Consider the following 24,615-nt stretch of genomic DNA (forward strand, 5'->3'; position numbering starts at 1 on the left):
AAGGCACACAAACTGCGCAAAAATATGAGTTGACACTCAAACCAAACCGACAAAACAATGTTTTGAATTGGAGCAAGCTCCGTGCGTCAGCATGCAGCAGGCGCCATAAAAGGAAGAGGAAGGGAGATCACTCCGTGGCTCTGTCATCGAGATAGAGGTTACGTCACGGTAGGGAGGTAGGGATATTTGAATCTTTTGTTTTTGGGCTACAAAGATGGGTGTAGGTATTGTATATGCATACTAAAGTTATGGTAATTATTACTGAAATGAAAATCATTTTTCATCCCAGCATAAAAGTTGTACTAGCTTTTACATCATTCCCATAGACACAATGTTAAATTTTGCCATAAAAATCGGTTTTGCTAAATAACCCATCATTGTCAGAAATCTTAAATTTGCAAGGGAAATCATATGAACTCATTCACCCCTGAAGACACATTTGAACTCTTCCAATTCAAAGGTTGGAATAGCTCATTATGGAATTTCAGGGGTGAATGAGTTAATATAACCAAGAAAAGTGGTAGATAATTTTCTCCCTTTGAGCAGAATAAAACCAATTTTTGACTAAAAACAAAGCCAGGAAAATTATTTCGCAAAATTGGATTAACATGGAATTCAATGGGGAAATGACGGAACGTGAAAGACTTAGGACACATCACAGCTATATAAAATATACATTTCTTTTTTTTATCAACTTAAAAACAAAGTATATGGACTTTAAACAACAAAACAAACATAAAGCATTATCACTAAAACAGAGAACTGATCATAAAATATTACTCGTCCCAATCAGTCACTTACTCTGACAATAAGACGCTCCGATGCATTTGCAGCTACCATATAGCTGTTTTCTCCACTGTGAGCGCAGAGGGTCACCGAGAGTTGGAAGTAACGCTGGTCAGGATTCGGCCGGCCTTTCTTCCTCATGTTGTTAGACGTTGTTTCGCTGAAATGAAGCCGACCAACAGTGACTTTGTTAGTCTGGTCCGGAAGCAGGTCAACCTTGACCGGGTGGAACATCTTCTTGGTGCGATCAGATTGCGACTGTTCTATTTTTATCAACTGGCTTTGGGACTCGAGCTGAAAATCAACAAACAGATAATGACTGGCTGGTCTGGTAAATATTTTAATTCAAAATCCCCCAAAATAGTATACAAAGGTATATTTCTTCTGAAATGTCATGTCAAACAGATGTTTCCATGCTATCCTGTTAACTGAGGCAAATATACCTAACTTGTCTGCTACAGGTTTGTGCCTTTTCATTTTTGATGTAAATAAGTTCAACTTTTACATAATATAAAACACAGTGATTACATACAGTTTGCTGCAAATATGAGAAAGGCAACTAAAAACATAGTCAAGAACACAGCAGCTACTGATTTAATTCTTCATGAATATTAAGAAAACAAGGTAATATAACTAACGTGTCCCGGTATCACTGGCAGTAATTAACTCATTCATCCCTGAAGACGCATTTGAACTCCTCCAACTCAAAGTTTGGAATAATTCAATATAAAATTTCACGGATGAATGGGTTGAAATTTGAATTTTTACTGTTATCATAGTAAAAGACAGCACATTATTATTAAACATCCAATCATTAAGTATGGTCTCTAGGAACAATAACAGTAAATCAGGATGATGATGACGCGATGCGACAGGACAGGACAGGACAAAGACACGTGTTACAGAGAGGTCATAATTGAATGAGCTAAAGAGAAATTCTCCCTAGCCGAGTCAGTAAGGAAGCGGCTAATATTTTTTACCAGGGTGACATACACTCCCTCCAGGAAAGAACTCGTCCCAAGTTTTCCTGGGGTCATAGGGATTCCTTTGCAAGTATCGCTGATATTTTTTTTTATATCTCCCGGGTCCCTACATTGGTACAAATGTAACAGAGGTCATTATTTTTTCAAACTGGTTTATTAGTCTTAGGCTCTACCAAAGAGCTAAATAGAAATTCTCCCTATCCAAGGCTGTAGGAAGCAGCTACTATTTTGTACCAGGGTGACAGTATGATATGGTGCTGAATGAAGCAGAACCTACCTTCACTCCATGGAAATGGATACAGAAACAATCAATTTTCTTGACCCCATCCGTCGTCCGAACATATCGGGGTTCAGCGCCTATTCCAATATGAACTGTTACCTGGAAGTGATTTTTTTTCTGACAAACAAAGGAGTCGTCCGACACCGAAAAATTAAAACCTTTGTCCGAGTCGACTCTGTACTGCGGGGGAGGCCTGTGGGAGAGACAAAAGAACAGGTTAAATGAAAGATTTTACGTTTTGTATTTTGCACCAACTTTACATGTGAATCTCACTTGAACTTTTATTTCGTAGTGACACAATTGACTTTAACAATGGATTTCCATCTGGAACCTTCAGCATTTGATTTTAACTTTGTTAGATTCTCTTGCAATATCAACTACCGTATTTTTTCCTGCAACAAGCCCCGGGCCAACACATACCGTAATCTCTGACTAAAAGTAGGTGGATGGGCTTATTACAGGACAATGAAAAAGCTCTTGTTGGTATTTCTTCCAAACATGCAGCACTATATTAGAGGGCTTATTACCAAGCATGTGCTTATTGCCGGATAAATATGGTAATAATTTATTCGCATATGAGCTACACCTTTTGAAAAATTTAAAAAAGTTCAGCCTAATGCTGGACACACTTTGGTACGTACAGGTCTTTGAGGTTGGCGTCTGTGAGGACGTTCCACTTCTGTACCTGGAAGGGCTGCCATTTAATGACCTGATACTGACTCTCAAGGTAACCGTTACTGGATTCAGGGTCGTAACAGTTACTATACTGGTCATCCTCATAGTCTACCATGTAGGGCGGGAACGCTGAGGCGGGAACGGCTAAATAAGTCAACAAATTGTCAAAACAGCCAGCAATGCATGTGATGCATTTTAAAAACATGAAAAAAAACCTACATATATATTTAAAATTATTATCCGCGGTACTAACCCCTGATACATGCTAGTGATTTTTGTACAGTCTAACACACTTAATGATACATGCTGCATTACATACCATACCTGTAACTTTGTGTTTGCGTTGTAACACATTATAAGTGTCATTTGCATCAAAGTTGTCTCCCTTTTAAATTATTGCTGTAATTTGTGTTACCTTACACATCATTCATGTGGTTTCTGTTGGAGTTGTGCATAGAACATTATATCTGTAATTTATGTTAGAGTTAAAGTTACATGTTATCTAACACATTATACCTGTAATTTGTGTTAAGACTTCAGTTGTAGCACGTTTTACATAAAAATGTGTGTTAGAGTTAAGGTTATATGTTCCCTTACACAGTAAACCTGTTATCTGCTTTAGAGTTGTAGCACATTATTTATAATAATAATTATAATATTAAAGGCTTTTTTTATTCTTGATAACATATTGAGCATGAAGCTCATCTTACATATGGTCAAGATACAATGTATGATAAAATGTACAATATTTACAGTTATTTCTATAATTTGCGCTAGAGTTAAGGTAATATATAATCTTAAATATCATATCTGTGAATTGTAATATGGTTATTTCCCCTTATACATAATATCTGTAATTTAATTTGTGTTAAGAGTTAAGGTTAGAATTATATCACCTTAAATATAAAATCTCTAATTTGTATTACAGTTATCTCCCCTTATACATTTTATTTGTAATTTGTATTGGAGTTAAGGTTACATGCCACCTTACACATTATACATATGATTAGTATTAAGAGTTATCTCCCTCAACATGCTTGCATTTATTAATGCATTCATTCAAATGCAACTTTCAAATATCTTATTGATTTATTAACCAAGTGAACGTAACAAATCATAATTTCACAGTATTTTTTAGCAAGGAACTATTCGGAAAGATGATCATGTCACACAGTAGCATACACCCTTAAGGTCACTTGTAAATTTCTGAGATTAAGTGTGTGTCTCACCATTTGGTTCCTGTTTTATGCTCATTGATCCGTTGTTTCTGTTAGTATTGAACAGTGCACTTGTCAGACTTGCACCGGTGTTTTCTGGGTACTTCCTCTTCTTAGCAGACGCATTTCCATGCATATTTGGGCTGAAACATTCACCAAAATAGATTGAAACCTGTGTATACTGACTAGGTCAATAAAGACAGAAGGTCACTCTTGACCGGGGGTCACTATTGTTATAAATGTCAACCTTAACAAATTTAATGAGACAAAAACAAAAAAACACAAAAAAATTGAAATAAAAGAAAAAGATTTTCTTGTGATTAATTTTCAATTCCACATTATCTGTGATTTTTCCATATCTTTTCATTTGAGAAAAGTTCACAGCAATTTTTTTTTAAGTTATTGAATTTTCACACAATTTAAAAATCATTCTGTGCAATATGAATTAGAAATATTAGTTCTTTTCTTCCACACTCATGACAGTTTCTGATTTCAGATTTGGTTGAGGGGAAAATATGCTGTGCTTTTGGAAAAAAACAATGTAATTCCTTAAGGAAAAACTACATTAGTATCACCATCAGACCATAGCTATAATGAAGTGAATAGGAATCTGCTAGATTATCTCCCTTTGCTGTATTTTACAAAACATTTGATAAACAATGTCATTGTCAAATTCATATTGGAGCCATTGTTAAAGCAAAGTATCACTAAATACATTTAATACTGAGTATCACTAATATTAATTGTCCTACTGAAGATAATTATGTTCGTTTAAAGGAATATGGTTATTCAAAGTGGCTCTTAAACTAAAAAGAATATAATTTATCAATAAATCATTTAATATTATTGGGGAAAATCTGTGGATATCGTTTATAATGTAACACGTTCAAATAAATTTAAATCACCATAATTACTTCTCATGTGATATCTAAATGTTTTAATGATAATTACTTAGTATCTTAAAAATATATTTTGCTTCAAGAAATCGGTTAATAAAAACTTATATATATATATACATATATACTTTCAAGTATCTACATGAAACAACATTTAATGAAATGTGATTTTTTTTAAACGTATATTTTTCTTAAAAACAAAGTTTGCCCGAGTCCATTATACATTCTGAGTGATAAGGAAGTGACATCCATATGAGAATTAATCAACTTCACAGGTGAAAACCCTGAAGCTACAAACAGGGTGTACTTTGTTGAGAGAAAGCTTTCCATTCAGATTCGGATCTAAATGTCTCTTTTTTAATGTATCAAATTTCTGTCATCCCGGATATGTTAATTTTCCATTACAAACAAAAAGAATCAATCGCCTATGTGTTTGAACAGAAATTCAGCCGTAAAATGGCACCTCAAGCTATTGATATAAAAAATTGGTGAATTTTCATAAATAATTCATTTTTCACTTGTGACTTGTTAAACTTGATTTTCCTAGCTTCCTTATTTCATACAAGGAATTGCTCCCAGCTGCACAGAAAAGTAATCTTACGATTTTTCCTCCTTGAAGATTTCACTCGCAATTTAATTTGGTACATGAATCTGATGATAATATGTAAAAGGCTGTTATATGTATATTATAAAAGAGATCCATAAGGGAGATGATATATTTTGACAGCTGGTAAGCACAGGTTGTCAAGAAAGCAGGTGGAAATCTATTACAGTTGATGATGATATCAAATTTTCAATCTTGGTTATAGCTGTCGAAGTCATTTTGACACAGGCTTTCTGAGGTCTTGAAATGAAATATATCCGCATCATATTTACATGAATTTTTCGTAATGCGGAAAAAGCATTGATCAAGCCCCTAGAAGTTGTCATTTTAGATTTAAAGCTTGCTGAAGGACTAGGAAAAATTGAAAAATTTCTAGACAAATTAAGTAAATAACAGAAACTCAATTAAGATCTTGTATACATGTGATAATTATTTTTTGAACTTCTTAAATAAATAAATCCCTACTATATATTAAATGTTAAATGTTAAAAGCCTATGCATGCTGATTTAGTCTCCAATAGGTTACAGTCTTATTGAAAAATAGGTAGGATGGTCAAGCATATGTGTTTCCATAAATAGGAAGTTAAAAAGCAGGAAATGATATAAGTAGGGCAGTTTGAGGAACCTGAATCAAGAAAATGATAACAACTAAATCTTTTATAACACTGAAATTAACTAAAACTGACATGACTGAAATTTTGTGAAAAGCTAAGATTGAACGCTTTTCCCGAAATCTTTGCTGAAGATCTGCGAGAACCCATTTTTAAACTGGTATGTAACATCTTAGTCATTAAGAATATGGACATATGCAGTCATATTTCTAGATTTTGCGAGTCAAAATTTCTGCGATTTCTCTGACTATACAGTAAACCTCAAGAATGGACTAGAATAGTCAAATCATACAAAAAACCTAAAAATTTGACTGTAAAGTTGTCATACTATATATTGCAAGGCTAATTTTGCAGCACCACTTTTCTTAAGATTATCATGGCAAGGTGAGGTAGACACTAAAATGACTCTAAATAAATTTTGATGCTAGATTTATTGAATATTTTAATTTTACTGTTGTCTTTGCTTAAAAAATTAACGTTAGATTTTTTTAATATTTCAATTTTACTGTTGTCTTTAAAATCCATTACCTTCAACAATAAATAAATTTAACTCTAGATATATTGAATATTTCTTTTTTACTGTTGCCTTTGAAATCCATCACCTTCAACATTTAAACAGTTTTAATGTTACGGTTTTTTAAATTAAAAAAAAAAAAAAAAACAGAACAATTTTAGTGTTGTCTTTAAAATCGTATACCTTCACCAAGCTTCTGAACAAGAGCACCAGGGACCTGGAACAAGTTGAAGCTCCGGGATGCCGTTCCAGCGGAACTGTTAAGCATATATACTAACCTCATGTTAGGAGGGGAGAGGACTTGTGGGTTGTTCATCTGCGATGAGGTAGGCAGGGGCACGGGCGTGGCACAGGTGACAGTGGACGGAGGGATGGGGGGTGGTACGTGCGAGACTGGGAGGAGATGGTTCAAGGATGGCGGCTCGTTATACCCCGAGGACATTTTAGGCGGCATCCCTGGCGACATCCCTGGTGGCATCCCTGGAGGCACCCCTGGTGGCCGGTGGTGTGGCGGGCCATACATATGCTGGTTCATCGTGTTTGCAGAGTTCACAATTCCAAACTTGCTTTCTGTAATAACAAAAATAACAACATAACTGTTAAATTTCAAAAATTAGTCCGAATATGAAGAAATAAGAAATAGAAATGAACAAATTATTACCATATGTATCTTGCAAAACACCAGGGGCCAACACATATAAACTAACTCAAAGAAGGGGGTGGGCTTATTACAGGTCAATGAAATAACATTATAACATGAAATAACATGATTGGAATTCTTCTAAACTGCATTTGATATTGATGGGCTATTACCAGGCGAGGGTTTATTGCTGAACTAAAATGAAAATTGGTTTAATATTATAAACTTGCTGATAAGGTATTGAATTCACAATTACAAACTGCTTTCCATAATGACAAAATTATAATTAAAGGAAAAGTAATTCATACCAAACATGCATTCAGTAAGAAAAAATTGCAATGCGTACAGACAGACGATGATTTGAGTTTACAGACTCAAACTTATATTTTCTTCACAGAAAAAAAATAGTACTATATATTCTGTACTAATCTTTTTTTGTGTAGGTATTGAGAAAACAAAAATCTGTGCCTTTGCTAGGAAATCTCACATGAACATTTAATAGATTAAAAACAAATTTTAAATTAAGAAAATTAATTTCACACGTCCAATAGGGTTCAGTATAAACTTGACATTTTTGGTTTCCTCTCTTAACCCTTTCAAAACTGTAAACCATAATGGACTCACCCCGTTCAATTCATGGTAGAGTTTATCAAAGTTGCATAGGGTGATACGGCTAAGTATATTTAAGACATAAGGAATTTGAAAATTAAAATGAATTTGTTCTGACTAGAATTTACTTGCCCTATAACTAAAACAAAAGCTTATATACATAAGAAATATATTCATCAATTTTTCTTTTTTATAAATGAAATTGGGTTCCATCCCCTGAACCTCTTGATTAAAGCAAGGACCTTATCCACTGGGTTATCAGTTTAATTTTTATTATGCTAATACCTTTCTTCTAAAAAAGACCGGCAACCTATAATTGTCATTATATGAACTATTATAGAGGAAATAACGCTATTTAACTCATTCACACCTGAAATTACATAATGGACTATTCAAAATTTTTAATTGGAAGAGTTCAAATGAGTCTTCAGGGGAGAAATAGTTAACAGGAAAATAACTGTTCTGGGCCTGTATACGGTAGGAGAAAATTGGTGTGACAACCTTAGGCTAATTAAACCCATGCCGCCCGACACAGAAATGAAGTCCTTCAAAACCCTTTGTCGATACATTTGTACCAAGTAAGCTACAGATGATGCAGGAAATGATAGAAATCCTAAGTACACTGTTTCCTGACTTAAAAACTCCCAGTGTGATCATTTAACTAAGAAAATTTAAAAACATTTATAATTTCAAAATCTTTCACACTTCAGTTTCATTAAACAAAGATCTTAAGGACATCCGTGAATGTAATTATTACTTGCGGTGAATTTTAAGTTAGAAAATATAAGTACCTAATTATAAGTACCCTACCTTCTTAATAATTTTTCAAAATGCACACAACTGTATTTCGATAATTTAATAATCTTCAAGACTTCAGCAAAGGTTTTAACAATCAAACTACGAGGAAGAAATATATATACAGTCATATTCATCTGGTTATTGTATACAAGACTCGGTTGACTCCTTGAAATATTCTTAATAAATTATAATTACGCAGACAAAACCCAAATACTTAATTTATAAATTAATTTTACAAGGATGCTGAATATTCTCCGATGAATAAAATCACTAAATATTACAAAACAAACAACAACATCTTCAGTATATATATAAGTTATAACATCTTGGTTGTGGTCAAGTTAAATTCACTATACAGGTAAAAATAATGTGTACTTTTTAAATTGTGTTTTAAATATATAAGTAAGATGAGGAATTATTTGTATGTATGAAATTGTCTAAAATGTATCAATTCTAAAATGATTTCTTTAATTGGAATTAAAAAATTACCAACCATTCTCAGAAACTTAAAGAATCACTGTTAATGTCGATTTCATTTGCTTACGAGAAAAATCTTCTATTCTAGTGAAACATTCTAGTGAAACAGATTGTACTGGTTCGTACACTCAGCTGATGGCGTCACAGTAAATACAAACAAATTTCGAGAAGACCAACCTACCTATGTATTCCCGTAATGGTAAAAATTCCAGACGGTTCGGGGAAGAAGCGCTATAGTACATTAGATTTTTCACAATTCACTTTTCCAATTCATTCAAATTGTTTGAAACTTTTTGCATAATTCCTCTGTGGTACGATTGCACAACATCACTTGAATGTGATCAAACTCCGCTTAGTAATTATTCATGGTTTAATCGGTCATAGAAGTTCAATATATGTGGCAGGAAATTAAAACTGCATGTACAAAGTGTAGAAATGAGATCCTTTCCTCGGTAATTCATAAATCCGAAGTTTGTGAGTCACATTTTGTCAGATAACAGTTTGAATCAAAACCCCTCATGAATGAAACATCATACTTAACACGGGGGGAAAATAACATCTAAAAATTGGATTTTGTGAATCCGCTGTGCTTAAAAAACAAGACAAATGTTTGACACCTTCAACAGCTCGCGTTTTGTGTGGCCACCATTGTCCAGTTCACACCTCTGCTATTGTGTAAACATATTTTTCACAAATTAAAATCCAATTTACTTAAATCTAAGTAAACTTCATATATCTTAATTCTGTCCTCACACAAGGGGCTGTAACAAAGGACCAATAATAAGCATTGATCCGCGGTGACATCTCCCACCGGACCACTTCACACTGCAGCTCAAACAAAAACCCAGCGCTATTTTTACAATTTTAATTTGATATTAAATGACTATACGCCAGCCACTCTAAACAGAACTATACAATAAGGTGGTTTTCTATGACCAAAAAACTGTGTTTTTCATATTCTGTTTTGTCAATTGCTTTTATGAAGTTGACGCATCAGTTTCATTTAATAGTCATGACTTTTTAATGTGTTTTACTCGAACATGAAAAAAAAAGATTGCAGTTTAAATTTTTTAAATACACATTTTTTATAAACTGATGATAATAGTAATTATATAAATTGTTCAGTTGTACAATAATGCTACATTTAAAAGGTAAAATGCATGAGAGAACAGATTTGCTATTGAGCAATACATGTAGACAGTCTCTTCTGTGTTAACTGAAACCTTTATAATCTGAAAACCTGTATATTACATTTTTATAACATCTTAACCAGTGTCATTTAAAACAGTGATGCAGAAATGAAAATGGACTTATGGACACGACACAAAAATTTTGAAAAAGGCTAAAATCAGGCAAATGGCTGAAACGTTTCATCTCCTGGTTTTGTAGATTTTATTTAAATTCTTGTTGGAAAATTTATCCTACAAAAAAATGAAGAGAATTGTCCTTTCTTTACAAGAGGTTCTACTGTAAACATAGCAATACACACATCAACAAGAATCAGTGTCTATTGGATTATGTGACATTTGTGACCTGAAAATGAACACACTTTTCATAACTGACAAATTGTGAAGTCCAAGTTCAACCCGCTGTTTTCAGTAGTGATATTGGACCAACACCGTTATCACATGTTACTGGCAATCAATAACGTTTCCTCCCAATGTTCATTATAATTGTCATGTTTTACCTGTTCAAGATTTCTGTCAACCAGAGGATTTACGGCTACCTCCAAGAGAAAGATTTCTCTGTCGCTCCCAAAGTATCATTTCACCGTCACCTCGAAGGGTAAGATTTCTCTGTCACACCCTACGGTAAGATTTCTCTGTCACCCTCTAGGGTAAGATTTCTCTGTCACCCTCTAGGGTAAGATTTCTCTGTCACACCCTACAGTATGATTTCTCTGTCACCCTCTAGGGTATGATTTCTCTGTCACCCTCTAGGGTATGATTTCTCTGTCACCCCTAGGGTATGATTTCTCTGTCACCCCCTAAAGATTGATTTATCTGTCACCCCTAGGGAACGATTTCTCTGTCATCCCCAAAGTGTATGATTTCTCTGTCACCCCGGCCCCTAGAGAATGATTTCTCTGTCACCCCCTAGAGAATGATTTCTCTGTTAACCCTTAGTGTGATTTCTCTGTCACCTCTAGGCTATGATCTATCTGTCGACACTAGGATACAAGGATACAATTTTTCAGCCAGAATACGGTAGGTGCAAATCAGGAAATAGAACACTTTACAAATATCTATATCTATTGTTTTAGAACATATCACTGATAGCACCAGGGGTGGTGGGGGGAAGAGTCACTAATTACACTGAGTGTAATATAGTTATTAACATAAGTGTATCATCTCAACCGTAGGAGTGAAATGCTTGAAGCTTGAAGCAAGCCTGGAGTTAGACAATAAAAAATATCAACCCTCCGGTTGAAAATCCTCTGTCATAGACTCAAAGTAGGAAAAATTCTGTTAGTTTCTCAAACATTAAAGTTTCTAAAACATCAATATATATTTGATCAAAATACTATTTATTCTTTGATTTCTAACAAGCAACGAAATAACCAGTGAAATTTTAATACAATATTGCTTGAATATTAACCTCATGGCTATAAACAGTTCCTTCAATATTGAATATTAAAGAAATAACCCATGGTATCAACATCTATATATTCTGTCCTGCTTTCTGAACTTCACCAGCTGGAGAATTGTTATTATTGTAAGGCTATGAATTAATGCTTCTACTCAAACCCAGAATTATATTTAAATTGAGTACAGTCTAGCAATGGAATTTGAAACTGTTATTTGTAAAACAGGGTTAGGTAAACAGAAGGCCGGGACACAAGTGTTAGTCGCAAAACACAAAATGTAAAAAATAGAATTTAAATACAGGTACTTCAGAATTAATACACACACAAACTTCAGCCTTAAAATGTGACTTCTTGTTGCTGGTTGAGATAACTTATCACGCTAGATAAAAGGAAAACATTTTATTAGTAATTTTTTAACGGGACTTCAATGAGTAAATACTAGCATGTCTGATTCCAGAGATATTTTGCAAACAATTGTTGATATGACTTCGCAGAAACCCTTAAAACATTTTAAATGAAAAGAAATTTAAATAAAAAGTGAATTGCATATCAGGATCGAGATTAGTGTGCTTCTACTGGGGATCGAACCAGTGTCTCAAGCTTCCCAGCCCGCCACTATACTGACTGAGCTAAAGGAAATTCACCTTAGTGCAAAGCTAGTAGGTGACCAGGACATGTGTACAATTGAAATCTGCCATAATACTCCCCCATTTTAAATGTGTTCACCCTCGAAAACCACAACAACCCAGGTTCTAACTCCCTGTTACCACAGGCAGGGCCACAGACACTATTTGAAATAGGAAATAAAGTAGTGTCCTTCCTGACATGGATTTGAACCAGCAACCCCCAGTTTCCTGGTCCTCTACTCTACAGATTAAGTTAAAGGGAAATCCCTTTTGGGTAAAGCTATAAAGTAACTGTGATCATTTACATATAGTTAATGATTAGAAATTATAGCCAGAAAACTAAATATACTGGGTAGTTTTGAAATATTTGATTGAGAATGCTGAAGAAAGTCATTTAGATTATCAGAGCGGCAACAACTATCTGATTTATATAACGTGAACTAGATATATAGCTGACAGATCAGTACGGGCCTTGCTATGTACTTGACCTCATCACCATAGTCAATTCATATAAACAGTGACCTTGACCTTACAAAACTTTTTACACCCCTACTGCACCCCTAAATATTAAAGTGCATCACCACGTCAAATTTCAAAAAGATCTGCCTTTTACATTCTAAGATAATCTCCGAAAACAAATGTGTGGACAACAGACACACAGACAGACAAATGGATGATTATTATGGGTACCTGAGTCTCTGATGTGGAGCCTGAACTAACTTGTTGAGTTGTATACCAGTTATATGGTATATTCGGTAGTTTAATGGTATAACAGTTATATGGTATATTCGGTACAGTTTAATGGTATACCAGTTATATGGTATATTTGGTACAGTTCAATGGTATACTTCCTGTATGGTATATTTGGTACAGTTTAGTGGTATACCAATTATATGGTATATTCGGTACAGTTTAATGGTATACCTGTTATATGGTATATTCATTAGACAGTTTAATGGTATACCAATTATAATGTATATTTGGTATAATTGAAGCATAGATCACCATTCAGTACACTGTTTGAGCATTATATATACATTAGACACAGTCTGAGTATAGACAATCCATTATATACCCTGCTCAGTTTGAGTACAGCAATCATAAGGTACGTCACAGTTTGAGTATAGGCATCAAACGGAACACTTGGTACAATCTGAGTAAATGACTCATCTCTGACATGGAGTACAATACGATTGTCATAGCATGAAACGGCATCTCGTAAATTAGCCAAACTCTTAATGAGTATTAATCTGGAACAACCTTGTGATAGCTAGCTATAACGAGTGTATAATGGTCGGACCTGATTCACTGCAAAGAAAAGAGAGACCTTGCGCCGGGTAGGAACAACCTGGGCCTCTTTCTCCGCGCAGATTTATGAGGCAAATTGAATATTGTTGTAAGAACGTTGATAGAATAAGGAGGTTTTTGGTCCTCTCTCTGTACGCTGCCACATAGCACCAGGTGTATTTACAGGCAAAGGGTCGCGACTTCGTACCTGGTACGGTCCGTCCCGGAAACCCAATACGGCTCACTGACGGTCTTTGTGTAACAACCATAGGCACACTGCTGTTTCAACATTGTCACGCTTTTGTTGTACTGTTCTAAAGCTGTTTTGTGTTGGTCTGCCATACAAATCTGATAAAAGGATTTTCTCCAAACTATTTCCCTGTATGTAAATTTGTATAATATTTAACTGTTCATCAGGCAAAAAAGTGGCATAAAGTACACTATATGTCTATATCTAAATTCTGTACCAATTCACCAAGTTCAAAAATGAAATAAATCATCCGGAGATTTTTATATAGGTAGAAAATTCGGCCAGTGACCGGTAATTACGCATGTCAACAATCCCCATAATTCCCAGCATGTTCCGTATCATTTTTTTAATCATCGTAATTAATTAGCGGTAGGTATCAGAACATACGACTACCTACATTGATACGCTGTCATACCTAATTAGTCACATATCGTCTATGCATGGCTAATTGATTAACGACACTGGTCGTAAATTTTCCCGAAACACTCGTGAGCAGAGATGTCACACCGTTGCATGCAGATGTTATTTTTTTTAAGTGATTCTCCTACCTGTAATTAGGTCGTTAAAGTTAGACAGATACCTGTGTCCCATGTACACCATCATTAACATTTTTGTGTCAATTTACCACGACAATCGAGATAAAAAAATGTATAATTAATTCTTTTTTTGTCTGACGGTCATTAGTAAGAATTCCCATACAGAGATATATTTGCTAATTTTCAATATCATAAGAAATAATTAAGACCCACAGCTTTTTCTAAATCTGTATTAATTAATTTATTATTTTAAAACTGCAGCTTGGTCATACCTCATTAGCAAGTGGCTGTAGGCTATTCTTACTTTGATCTGAAGAATTGTAACCATCAGCCCCATATATTTAGAATAAACCTCAATGAATTTCTATCAGGAGGATTTTTTTTATTCTAGTGTGGTATGCATCTTAATAAAAGTGGAAAATATTGAAGTTCTATCAAAATGAACTTCATCTGACTTTTTACAACTCATATACAAATACGAAAGAAAAAAAATGAGATTTTGAACTAAAATGATAATTTACTGTTACTCATACTGATATGTACATCTGAAAGTTTTTCCTCAGCCTGAATTATTTTAATATCTGAACAATTTTAAATACTAAAATTACAGCTGATTTTGTACCTGGTACATCTCATAAATTTCCTTGTACCAACTCATATTTCAAATTGTACATGTATACAAGAAATGTTACCAGCTAAAGATGTTAAAGTCCCTCAAGCAGTAAAATGTTTGTATTTCAGGACATTTTGCTGAATGCATTTGATAACCTAAGTTGCGCAAGTTAAATAGCTTCATAAATAAACAAAAAATCCAACACTTTTTACAAAATTCACACCTTCTTGAAACACGTAATGAAGTGAGAGAGATCCAGACTTAAGATAACCAATGTGTTTTTCCCCCGTTAGTTTGGTACATGTATATCTTTTCGCACAACCAATGTCTTCATCGTCGACAATGACGCCTTTCAAATTATACAACTAATCCCCCAATAAACGTCTAACTTGTGCGTCGTCGCTGATCCGATTACACGCGTCTATTGAGAGTGGGAAGTCAACTGTAATCACAAAATTACTCTTGCTCAATTTTTCACACATCAAATTAATTGACCATAAAATTCAATTGAACTTTGTTCATTTATTTGGTTTTTAAATTCTATTTTTTTTTCCACATATCACTGAGCTGTCATCAGTTAGCTTATAGACACATAGGTTTTTTCTTAATAAATACATTTAAATTGAGCATAAAATTAAATTATATTTCTACACTACTGGAAGTTATCCTTATCATCAACTACAGGGTACACAATTCAATTCAATTCAAATACACAGTATTATTGTTACAATCGTGTTTAACTTTGAGTCATTACTGTTACGGAAAAATAAGCTGTTTACGATACTATAACCAATTGAAGTTCATCCAGCTACTTTTGAAAGTCAACCTACTGTTAACAACTTTGTACGACTATATATCAAATATCTATCGCAAGATTACATGTGGAAAGAATTATATCTTTAAATCAAACTATACTTCACAAAACGAAATCTTTCAACATTTTCTCATTTTGATTCATCAGGCCATTTTAGTACGAAAATTCCTTTTAAGCCTTATGATAAGCTTAAGATAATTACATCAACCTTGATCATGGCTACCCAAATATTTCACTGTTCATGAAACAGATTTGTGAACCACAAGCAATATCCGTATAATGACATGTACGATACGATTGACTGTTCAGTGTTTTATATCAACGATCAGTAAACAAAAACACATGCTAATTAACGTACTAGAAAAAACCCATTTTTACTTCAATACTAGCAACAACCCTCAGAGATTCTAACTCGCCCCCTGAAGGATTTTAGGGGATTGCGTAATGGCAATGGGCATTTAATTATTAGAACAGTTTTGTCTCTGCAAAAATATCTGGAGTAAAGCATTTTGCACATACATAGAACAGGAAATAGCACTGTATAAATATTTCTTATCAAAACTCTTCCCCCCCCCCCCCCCCAACAATGGAGCCAAGGATAAAAATACCATTGTTTAAAGTTGCACCTATTACAAATGCAGATCACAAGATTTTGAGACAAAACTAAAATTCTTAAGTTCTTTGTTTTTTATTTTCAAAATAAAACGTGCTTTAGTCTCAAAAAACAATTTGTAACTATATTTTTGTAGATTTTGAAATAAGTTTTCATGCATTTTTAATTATTTCTAAATCAGACGGCACGATGGCTACTCTAAGATGAATGCTACAACTTCAGTATCTATTAACATGTTTTGTTTTTGTGAAAAATTTTGTAGTATCAATTCAAAAAACTTATTATTTCTGACATCTTTACAGAAATATTCAGACTAACAAAGATCCCTTGTACTTAGTGGAATCTACGACACATCAAGGTGTCAGATCAAATACACAACCTGACTTTGTACACGGTTCTGTGACAGAACAAACATACTGTAGAAACTGGTAATTAATTTGAAACGCTAGCCTATCTTTCACAAATATGACACTTATTTTGACATCAGGATTTATCGCTAGAAAGAATTTCAACAAAATTGAAGAAAAAAAATCTGTTTTCTTTTCTCTGTTCACTTTTATCTAGATTTTACTCAAATTTCCAATAATCTCTCCATAACTATCTCTGAAATATGGTAAAGAAACTTTTGATAGAGGGGAAAAACACAATCCTTTTTATAAGGATACAGCATATACAGAATAGGGGTAGTTAACAAAAAAAAGTGTGTCAGGGTTTTTATTTCAAAATTAAATTGAATAAACTATTAAAGGAGTGAAAATAGAAGAATTTTTTTCATCAGTAAAATAGTTTTTTGGTTAGATGCTGTTGCTAAATTTATGACTAACAACCTTCAGGAATGTTTCTGACTAATAATGCCCTGCCTTTTAGTTTGGGAAATATTTTAAATGTTTTCATAAATCAGTAATGGGTTTTTGTAACAATCATTACACATGAGTTGTAAGAGATCATTTTTCGGTTGTAAGATGATTTTTTGAAATTGTACAGAAAAGACAAACTTGGGTCCCAATTAAATTCAATCTTTTCACATGAAAACAAATCAGGTTTCTGTTAAAAATAAGGGAGTCGCAGAAATTAAGCTAAATAGATTTTTGTAAGTGATTGGAGTAAAATTAACCAAGAGAAAGCTTGATCTTGAAAATATAAAAAAGAAAATTCACTGAATGATTAAATTCGTAGCTAACACCCAACAACTTTCCATTCAAATTTCCAGTTAATTACTGATTTACCATAATAAATCAATCAGAGAAATTGTTATTTGAGGACACAAAAGCTAATCATTATCTCAGACCTTTTTCATATAAAACCTATATATCCAAATTACAAAATAAACAAAAATATTTGTACCATTTTCTTATAAATCTGGGCATCAAAATTTAAAATGAAGCCACAATAATTGAACGAATTCTTCCTTATAACATAAATCTAAGTTTCAAATAAAAAATAAAATTACATTAATTGAACTATTTTCTCATTAATCTGGTAAAAAAACAACAACAAAAAAACCCAATTGAGGTGTTTTCTCATAAATCTGGTTATAAAAATAAAGAATGAAATTACAATAAAACAAACAACCCAAACTAAAGACTGAATTTGTCGTTCTTGCGAAATAATTTGAAGTACTTACATAAAAATTATCTAAAACAAGATTTCTAAAACAAGACACGTATTACTTCTGTTTCTACTCTAGATCTACAACCAAGTTGGACAGAGAGGTCTGCAGCTATGTCGACTACACAAAATCAATAGCTCTAATTGTCGGATTTAGACCATGATTCCGCCGAGTATTGATAACCATTTTCAACATGTCAAATGCACGACAAACTCCGTAAAGTATTGACAAAAGTTTTTATCAACAGAATCTGTAAATGGCGGTTAAAATGTCGATATGGCAACCTTTGTTCACAAATCGAAAATAAACAAGTGTAATTATTTCAGTCACTGCTAATGATTTATTTCTGCCTCAGAATTTTCCCCCCAATTACATTGAATTGTTAAATTTTATGGTTTCCTAAACTCAATTTATTAATAAAAATCAACTTTTAACATGACTTCGAAAGTAGAATTTGTTGGAGGTTTGAATATACAACATTGTAGAATATCCCATGCATATGCAAAATTTCTAAAAATCTGAAAAAATATCCTCTATACAAAATTGTGAATTATATTGTTCACATAAAATAACTTGCTAAGTATAAAGTCATTTTGTGACTTCAATACTGAGTGTTAGTTCTGCTTAATTATTTGACACTGTAAATAGTTAAAAGAATTCTGTTTGGAATATATTTCATGGAGTTTTGAACAACCACAGATACATTTTGTGTAATATCACAATCTCTGGATTAATGTGTACTCATATTCACCTCGGAAAATGTTAATAACTGTACAATGTTTTTTTTTTAATTTGAAGGAGAAAAACATGGTAAGTGCACTGTTTACAAGCTAGGCTATATATATTGTCTGTCGGAGTGACAATATTAACCTTCGGTGACAGGTGGGGCAGTAAAACCTGATCACCTCGTGGCTACTTACACGTAACACTCACTTGTGGGAAGTACGACATGCTATACTTACACAACGAGAACCCATGTCAATCTTTATCATTACCTATTGACCTGCCAAGTACAACGATGAGTCCTTGTAGCTGAACACTTGACCTCTGACATAATAGTTAAGGTACCATCCCCCGCTGAACTCACTTCCTCGCACTTTCAACCACGCAGAGCATGTGTGATTATTTTTAGATCATATTTATCACTTATAGATTCAGAAATTTTTCACCCACTTGATTAGCACTGGCGGAACTTAACTGTATAATTACTTACGAAGCAAGTCATACTGACCTTTAGAGGGGTAAAGCACACCACTTTCAATCTTTAAAATAAAATCTGGCTAGTCTTATCCCAATACATTGAACAAGAAACAAAAAATGGTAAAAATAAAATATTTTTTATTTTATTAGACCCTGATATTTTAATGTTATTTGTCTTCCTATTACTTTTTTTTATAGCATTCTAATTTGATTTATTAATCTTGAGAGTCATCTCTTATCTATAAGCCAACATAAACATTTCTCATGGTTGGCTTTCCCTAGGCAGAATGAAGTTTTGATGAGAGATCACTAGACATCAGCAATTCTGATTTACATGTGGAATGGCTATCTGTAGCTAAATCAAGTCATGTTCTGCATCTAATTTTGAAAGACAATGCAGAGATATCAGGAGTCTGTTTAGCCTACTGATCGACTGGTCAAAGTTACAAAAACGTCAGTTAAAACACTTACTAACAACTTGCCAAAGTTTGCAGCTGTCATTTCAGATACTGTTTGGCCAAAGTTTGCAGTGGTCATTTCAGATACTGTTTGGCTAAAATTTGCAGTGGTCATTTCAGATACTGTTTGGCCAAAGTTTGCAGTGGTCATTTCAGATACTCACTACCAACTGTTTGACCCTGGTTTCCAGAGGTCAGTTAAGGTACTGTATTATCCAGCTGTATCCACCTGTATGATTATCCACCTGTATAAAAACACCTGTATTCACCTTAAGTTACACCTGTATTCACCTGTACAGTATAGCTGTATCCACTTTTAGGTACACCTGCATTCATATATAATACACCTGTATCCACCTGAAGTTACACATGTAGTATTTAAGGTACCTGATGTCCCAAATAGATGCAATCATGTTATGCTTCCAATCCAATCCATCTTATTATCCTTAGTTGCTCCACAATTTTTTTGTCATTATAATCCAACAATTCAAAATTACAAAATATTTTCAAGCTATCACAAAATATTTTCACACTTGATGTAATTTTTTTCATAAATTTAAAAAACGAACTTTTTCAATATCTCACAAACAAAGAAATGAATGAAGTCTTCTCTCAACATGTGTGTTTTGTAAATGACTTTGTAAATTTGTCCATCAATAACTTGGAGAAATACATAATTAGAACACAGACGCAAAACAATTTTCCAGAAAAGTAACGCAATCCTAATCCTTAGTTACTTCATCCATTGTACAAGAATCAGATAGTCCCAACTGAAATATCTTATTGTACCTCCATTGGAAGTTCTGACACAACAGGTAAACCAATTATAAATCTGGTAGATGATGGCTAAGCCATATGGAAATGCCATACGGACATCTATTTTGTCTGTTTACATACAATATTGAAGCAACATCTGATCCTGTAGCTACCACTGACAAGGATTCTATACCTCACTACGGCCCTACAGTCACGGACGGATCAGATTCCTATTTGTGGTGACATCCCCGCCAGTATCTGGTCGTGCTGTCACCTCATGTGGAGACCATGAACAGCGGGACACTGGGTCCTCAGGTTAGATAGATATAATCATTGTCTCCCACTCACAGCTCCCGTAATATGACGTTTACCCCTACGACAGGTTTCAACACACACCGTAACCATTATCTACAATTCATACACTTACACTGCTTAAGGTGACCTTGCTATATATCGTAGGTCTAGAAAAAATCCTTAAATTACACACTTTTGAATGCATACAGATTAAAACAAAGAACATCCAGTTCAGAAGCACATGAATTCACACTTTTTCAAACATTCGATTCATCAATATGTAGATACTAAACTTCCAATCGTCACCAAACGGAAACACTCCTTTACAAAAATCTGTTGAATCATCACTGTCGGGAAATATGGAAGGAAATCAAACTTTTTCAATATTATCTGAGACTGTCTTAATTTGAAATTATTCAAAACATGCAAATGATCTTATCATTATCAACATATGTTTAAATAAATTTAAGATTATTCAAAAATTCAGAAAAAGAGTCTTTTCCAAAATACCCATATTCCCATGTACCTGTGGACAACAATGAGCTTCTGTATATACCATACGAATACATCCAACAACCTGCGTACAATTACATGTATTCAATACATTTTGCTTGTTAGAGATTTATTCAAGTTCCAATACATCTAAAGTTAACTGCACACGATTTTAAATCCTGCGAAAAGGACATGTAGGAATGACAAATGCACGCAATGAACGTCTGATCCCGTCATTTCGGTAACATGCACGCCTTGTCCCTGGCATGACCTTGAGATCCGAACTTGAAAACTCAACACCAAACCCTGCGCTCTGCTGGAAACCTAAGAAGACTACCCCCAACAGTCGGGTTTGATTTATATAGCATCTGATTATGGAGAACAGAACTGTCTTTTTTCTCCGATATCATTCCTGACATTGATGAATTTGTTCGTCTGGTGGTTTTCAATTGACTTTTGACGACCATACAACTTTAGAACACAGAAATATTTTGCACTTTTCACATAGTGCATTTTTTTCAAAAATATAAATACTTTCAACCGAGTTTTTGTGGTCATTAATTTGTACAGGTTTTGTCAGTTACCTAGGTACGCAGCAAAACAGTTTTTGTTTGTTTATTGTTAAGTGCAATTACAACTAATGTGAAGCATTTAAAGTTTATTTTTTTATATTCAAATATTATACTAAGCTACATGGTATTTTAATATAATCCTTGATTTATCAAGTTCAAATGCAAAAAACATGCATTTATCTTTTTCATACCCCGGTAGTTTTATTTAAATTTCAAAAACATTTCTGTAATTCTTGAAAATAACTAAATAACTGTTGTTTTATAAAAAAAAATGTTCTACAAGAAAATTTCACAACACAGTGCACCCTTTTCCTTCATGCTTTAAAGCTTCCCTTCTATATAATTTCTCCTGATGTAATCATGTATTCCGACTCTTCTTCATCCTCACTCATTCTTTAAATCCTCTTCTCTCTCTCTTCAGTGAGCTCTCCTAAACTCTATTATCACAAAAACAGTTGGCCTGGATGGTAGTGCACAGGGGGTCCTAGGGTCCTATAATTAGTGNGTATATCTTAAAATAAAATAACCTTTATTTATTTTACTGCAAAACAAGTTCTATGAACTGTAATTAATCACTCTTGTTGGCCTGGATGGTAGTGCACAGGGGGTCCTAGGGTCCTATAATTAGTGTGAGAGGAAACTGGAATACTGGAGAAAACCCAATAGGTTGGGAAGGTGCCCAGTACTATATCATCAGTGGTTCTGAACCCAGTACTATATCATCAGTGGTTCTGAACTCAGTACTTTATTTATCATCAGTGGTTGTGAACCCTGTACTATATCTTCAGTGGTTCCGAACCCAGTACTATATCATCAGTGGTTCTGAACCCAGTACTATATCATCAGTGGTTCTGAACTCAGTACTATATCTTCAGTGGTTCTGAACTCAGTACTATATCATCAATGGTTCTGAACCCAGTACTATATCTTCAGTGGTTCTGAACCCAGTACTATATCATCAGTGGTTCTGAACCCAGTACTATATCATCAGTGGTTCTGAACCCAGTACTTTATCATCAGTGGTTCTGAACCCAGTACTATATCTTCAGTGGTTCTGAACTATCTATCAAACACCCCTTCTCTTCCTCCTTGCTCACTGTTTAAATCTACCCTGCTGTCTCTTCAGTAATTTTTCCAGGACTTTTCATTACACATAATCCACCTAATATCTTCTTCCTCTTTCACCCTTTGAAGTACCCTTATTTTCTTCAGCGAGTTCTCCTGAGTTCTCCATCATCATATGGTGCTCTATCTTCTACAACCTTCGACTCTTGGTTACATTTTAAAAGTACCCTGCTGTCTCCTCAGTGATTTTTCCAGAACTTCTTCTCATCATCACATATAGTCAACCTCATCTCTTCTTTCTACTTGCCTCTCTAACCCTTTGAAGTACCCTGTTTTCTCTTCAGAGATTTCTCCTGAATCCTCCATGCCCTTTAGAACTACTCTACTATCGCCCCAGTGAGTTCTTCTAAACTGTCTCCCATCATACAGCCCCTTCTTCTCTTCCTCCTCCTCTCTTACCGTTGAACCTTTCTCCTCTCAAACACTTTACATCTCCATTGCTATCTCTTCAGTGATTTATCCTGAACTCTCTATCATCATATAGCTCCTACGCCCCGCCCCTCTCACTATTGAAAACTACTCTACTCGATCTTCGGTTTTTCAGTTTTTACAAACTATCTATCATCATATAGCCCCTTCTTCTCTTCCTCCTCCTCTCTTACTGTTGAAAACTACCCTACAATCTCTTCGGTGATAACCCTTGACCTCTCCATCATCATATAGCTCCTACGCCCCGCCCCTCTCACTATTGAAAACTACTCTACTCTATCTTCGGTTTTTCAGTTTTTACAAACTATCTACCATCATACAGCCCCTTTTCCTCTTCCTCATCCTCTCTAACCATTTAAACTACCCTACTATATCTACGGTGATAACCCTTGACCTCTCTATCATCATATAGCCCCTGTTTCTCTTCCTCCTCCTCTCAACCCGTTTAAAACTACCCTATAATCTCTTCGGTGATAACCCTTGACCTCTCTATCATTACGGTGTTGTTACAGACACCTACCCCTATAATTAGTCCACCGCCGGTCACCTGCTGGCTAAACAAGAACAGTCAATCGTGTGAGGTCCAATCAGAAAAAAGTAGTCACTGTAACCACCTCGGAGATAATCTTCGGACACAATAAATCTCTTTATAGCTGTAACCACGGAGCTTAGTGTCTAGATGTATCATTAAGGACAAAGTATGCTCATCACAATGTGAAATGCGTACATGTATATACAGGCAAGGTTGACAATTTTTATGTACAAAACATTCATATTAATCACAGATTTTTAAGAGATCTGAACTTGATTTAGAAGGATCAAGGTTCAGTTGCGATTAGGGAAGTACATGTATTTGATGGAAAAAAAAAAAGAAGGAAATTGTGAATATTACGAATATGTATATAGAACTGTTCGCCTGTATATTTAAAGGAACAGCAGAGAAATATGTAGGTTTGATATATTTTTTTACCAGAGAAATACAGAGAATTATCAAGATGATGAAAATGATATTTCAACTGCAGTGACAATATCAGGTTGATAGCAATTTTTAAGGTACAAAGTCACAACACTTTTCTGTCACTCGATCGTCTACCGAAAGTATGAAAGGCCATAATTGCAGACGTAAAACCATCAAAATCTAAATTAAACCACTTTTCTACTACAGACAGACATTGTAAAAGTTACCTTTCCTGTGAAATAGTTTTGCTTCCCAATATTCATACAAAGACAATTTATAGGTTGCAGGCATTTTTTATCTTCAAAT

At 34.2% G+C, this 24,615-nt stretch overlaps 1 protein-coding gene across 5 annotated transcripts in view; it reads right to left on the reverse strand.

Moving 5' to 3' along the window:
- Positions 1 to 24,615, reverse strand: part of LOC110455248 (myelin regulatory factor-like) — a 119,961-nt gene that overhangs the window by 17,786 nt on the left and 77,560 nt on the right. For 3 of the 5 annotated variants that reach the window (XM_021505250.1, XM_021505251.1, XM_021505254.1), the window contains 5 exons: positions 6,845 to 7,136; positions 3,954 to 4,084; positions 2,691 to 2,868; positions 2,047 to 2,242; positions 802 to 1,080 (listed from right to left, as the gene is read on the reverse strand). In XM_021505250.1, coding sequence (XP_021360925.1) covers positions 802 to 1,080; positions 2,047 to 2,242; positions 2,691 to 2,868; positions 3,954 to 4,084; positions 6,845 to 7,136 — 1,076 coding nt within the window. Of the gene's footprint in view, positions 1 to 801; positions 1,081 to 2,046; positions 2,243 to 2,690; positions 2,869 to 3,953; positions 4,085 to 6,844; positions 7,137 to 9,271; positions 9,651 to 24,615 lie in introns of those variants that run through there. The other 2 variants (XM_021505253.1, XM_021505252.1) reach the window with 2 other exon arrangements.

Source organism: Mizuhopecten yessoensis, unplaced genomic scaffold (assembly GCF_002113885.1).
Source record: "Mizuhopecten yessoensis strain PY_sf001 unplaced genomic scaffold, ASM211388v2 scaffold8183, whole genome shotgun sequence".
In the NCBI taxonomy this organism is placed as follows: Eukaryota; Metazoa; Mollusca; class Bivalvia; order Pectinida; family Pectinidae; genus Mizuhopecten; species Mizuhopecten yessoensis.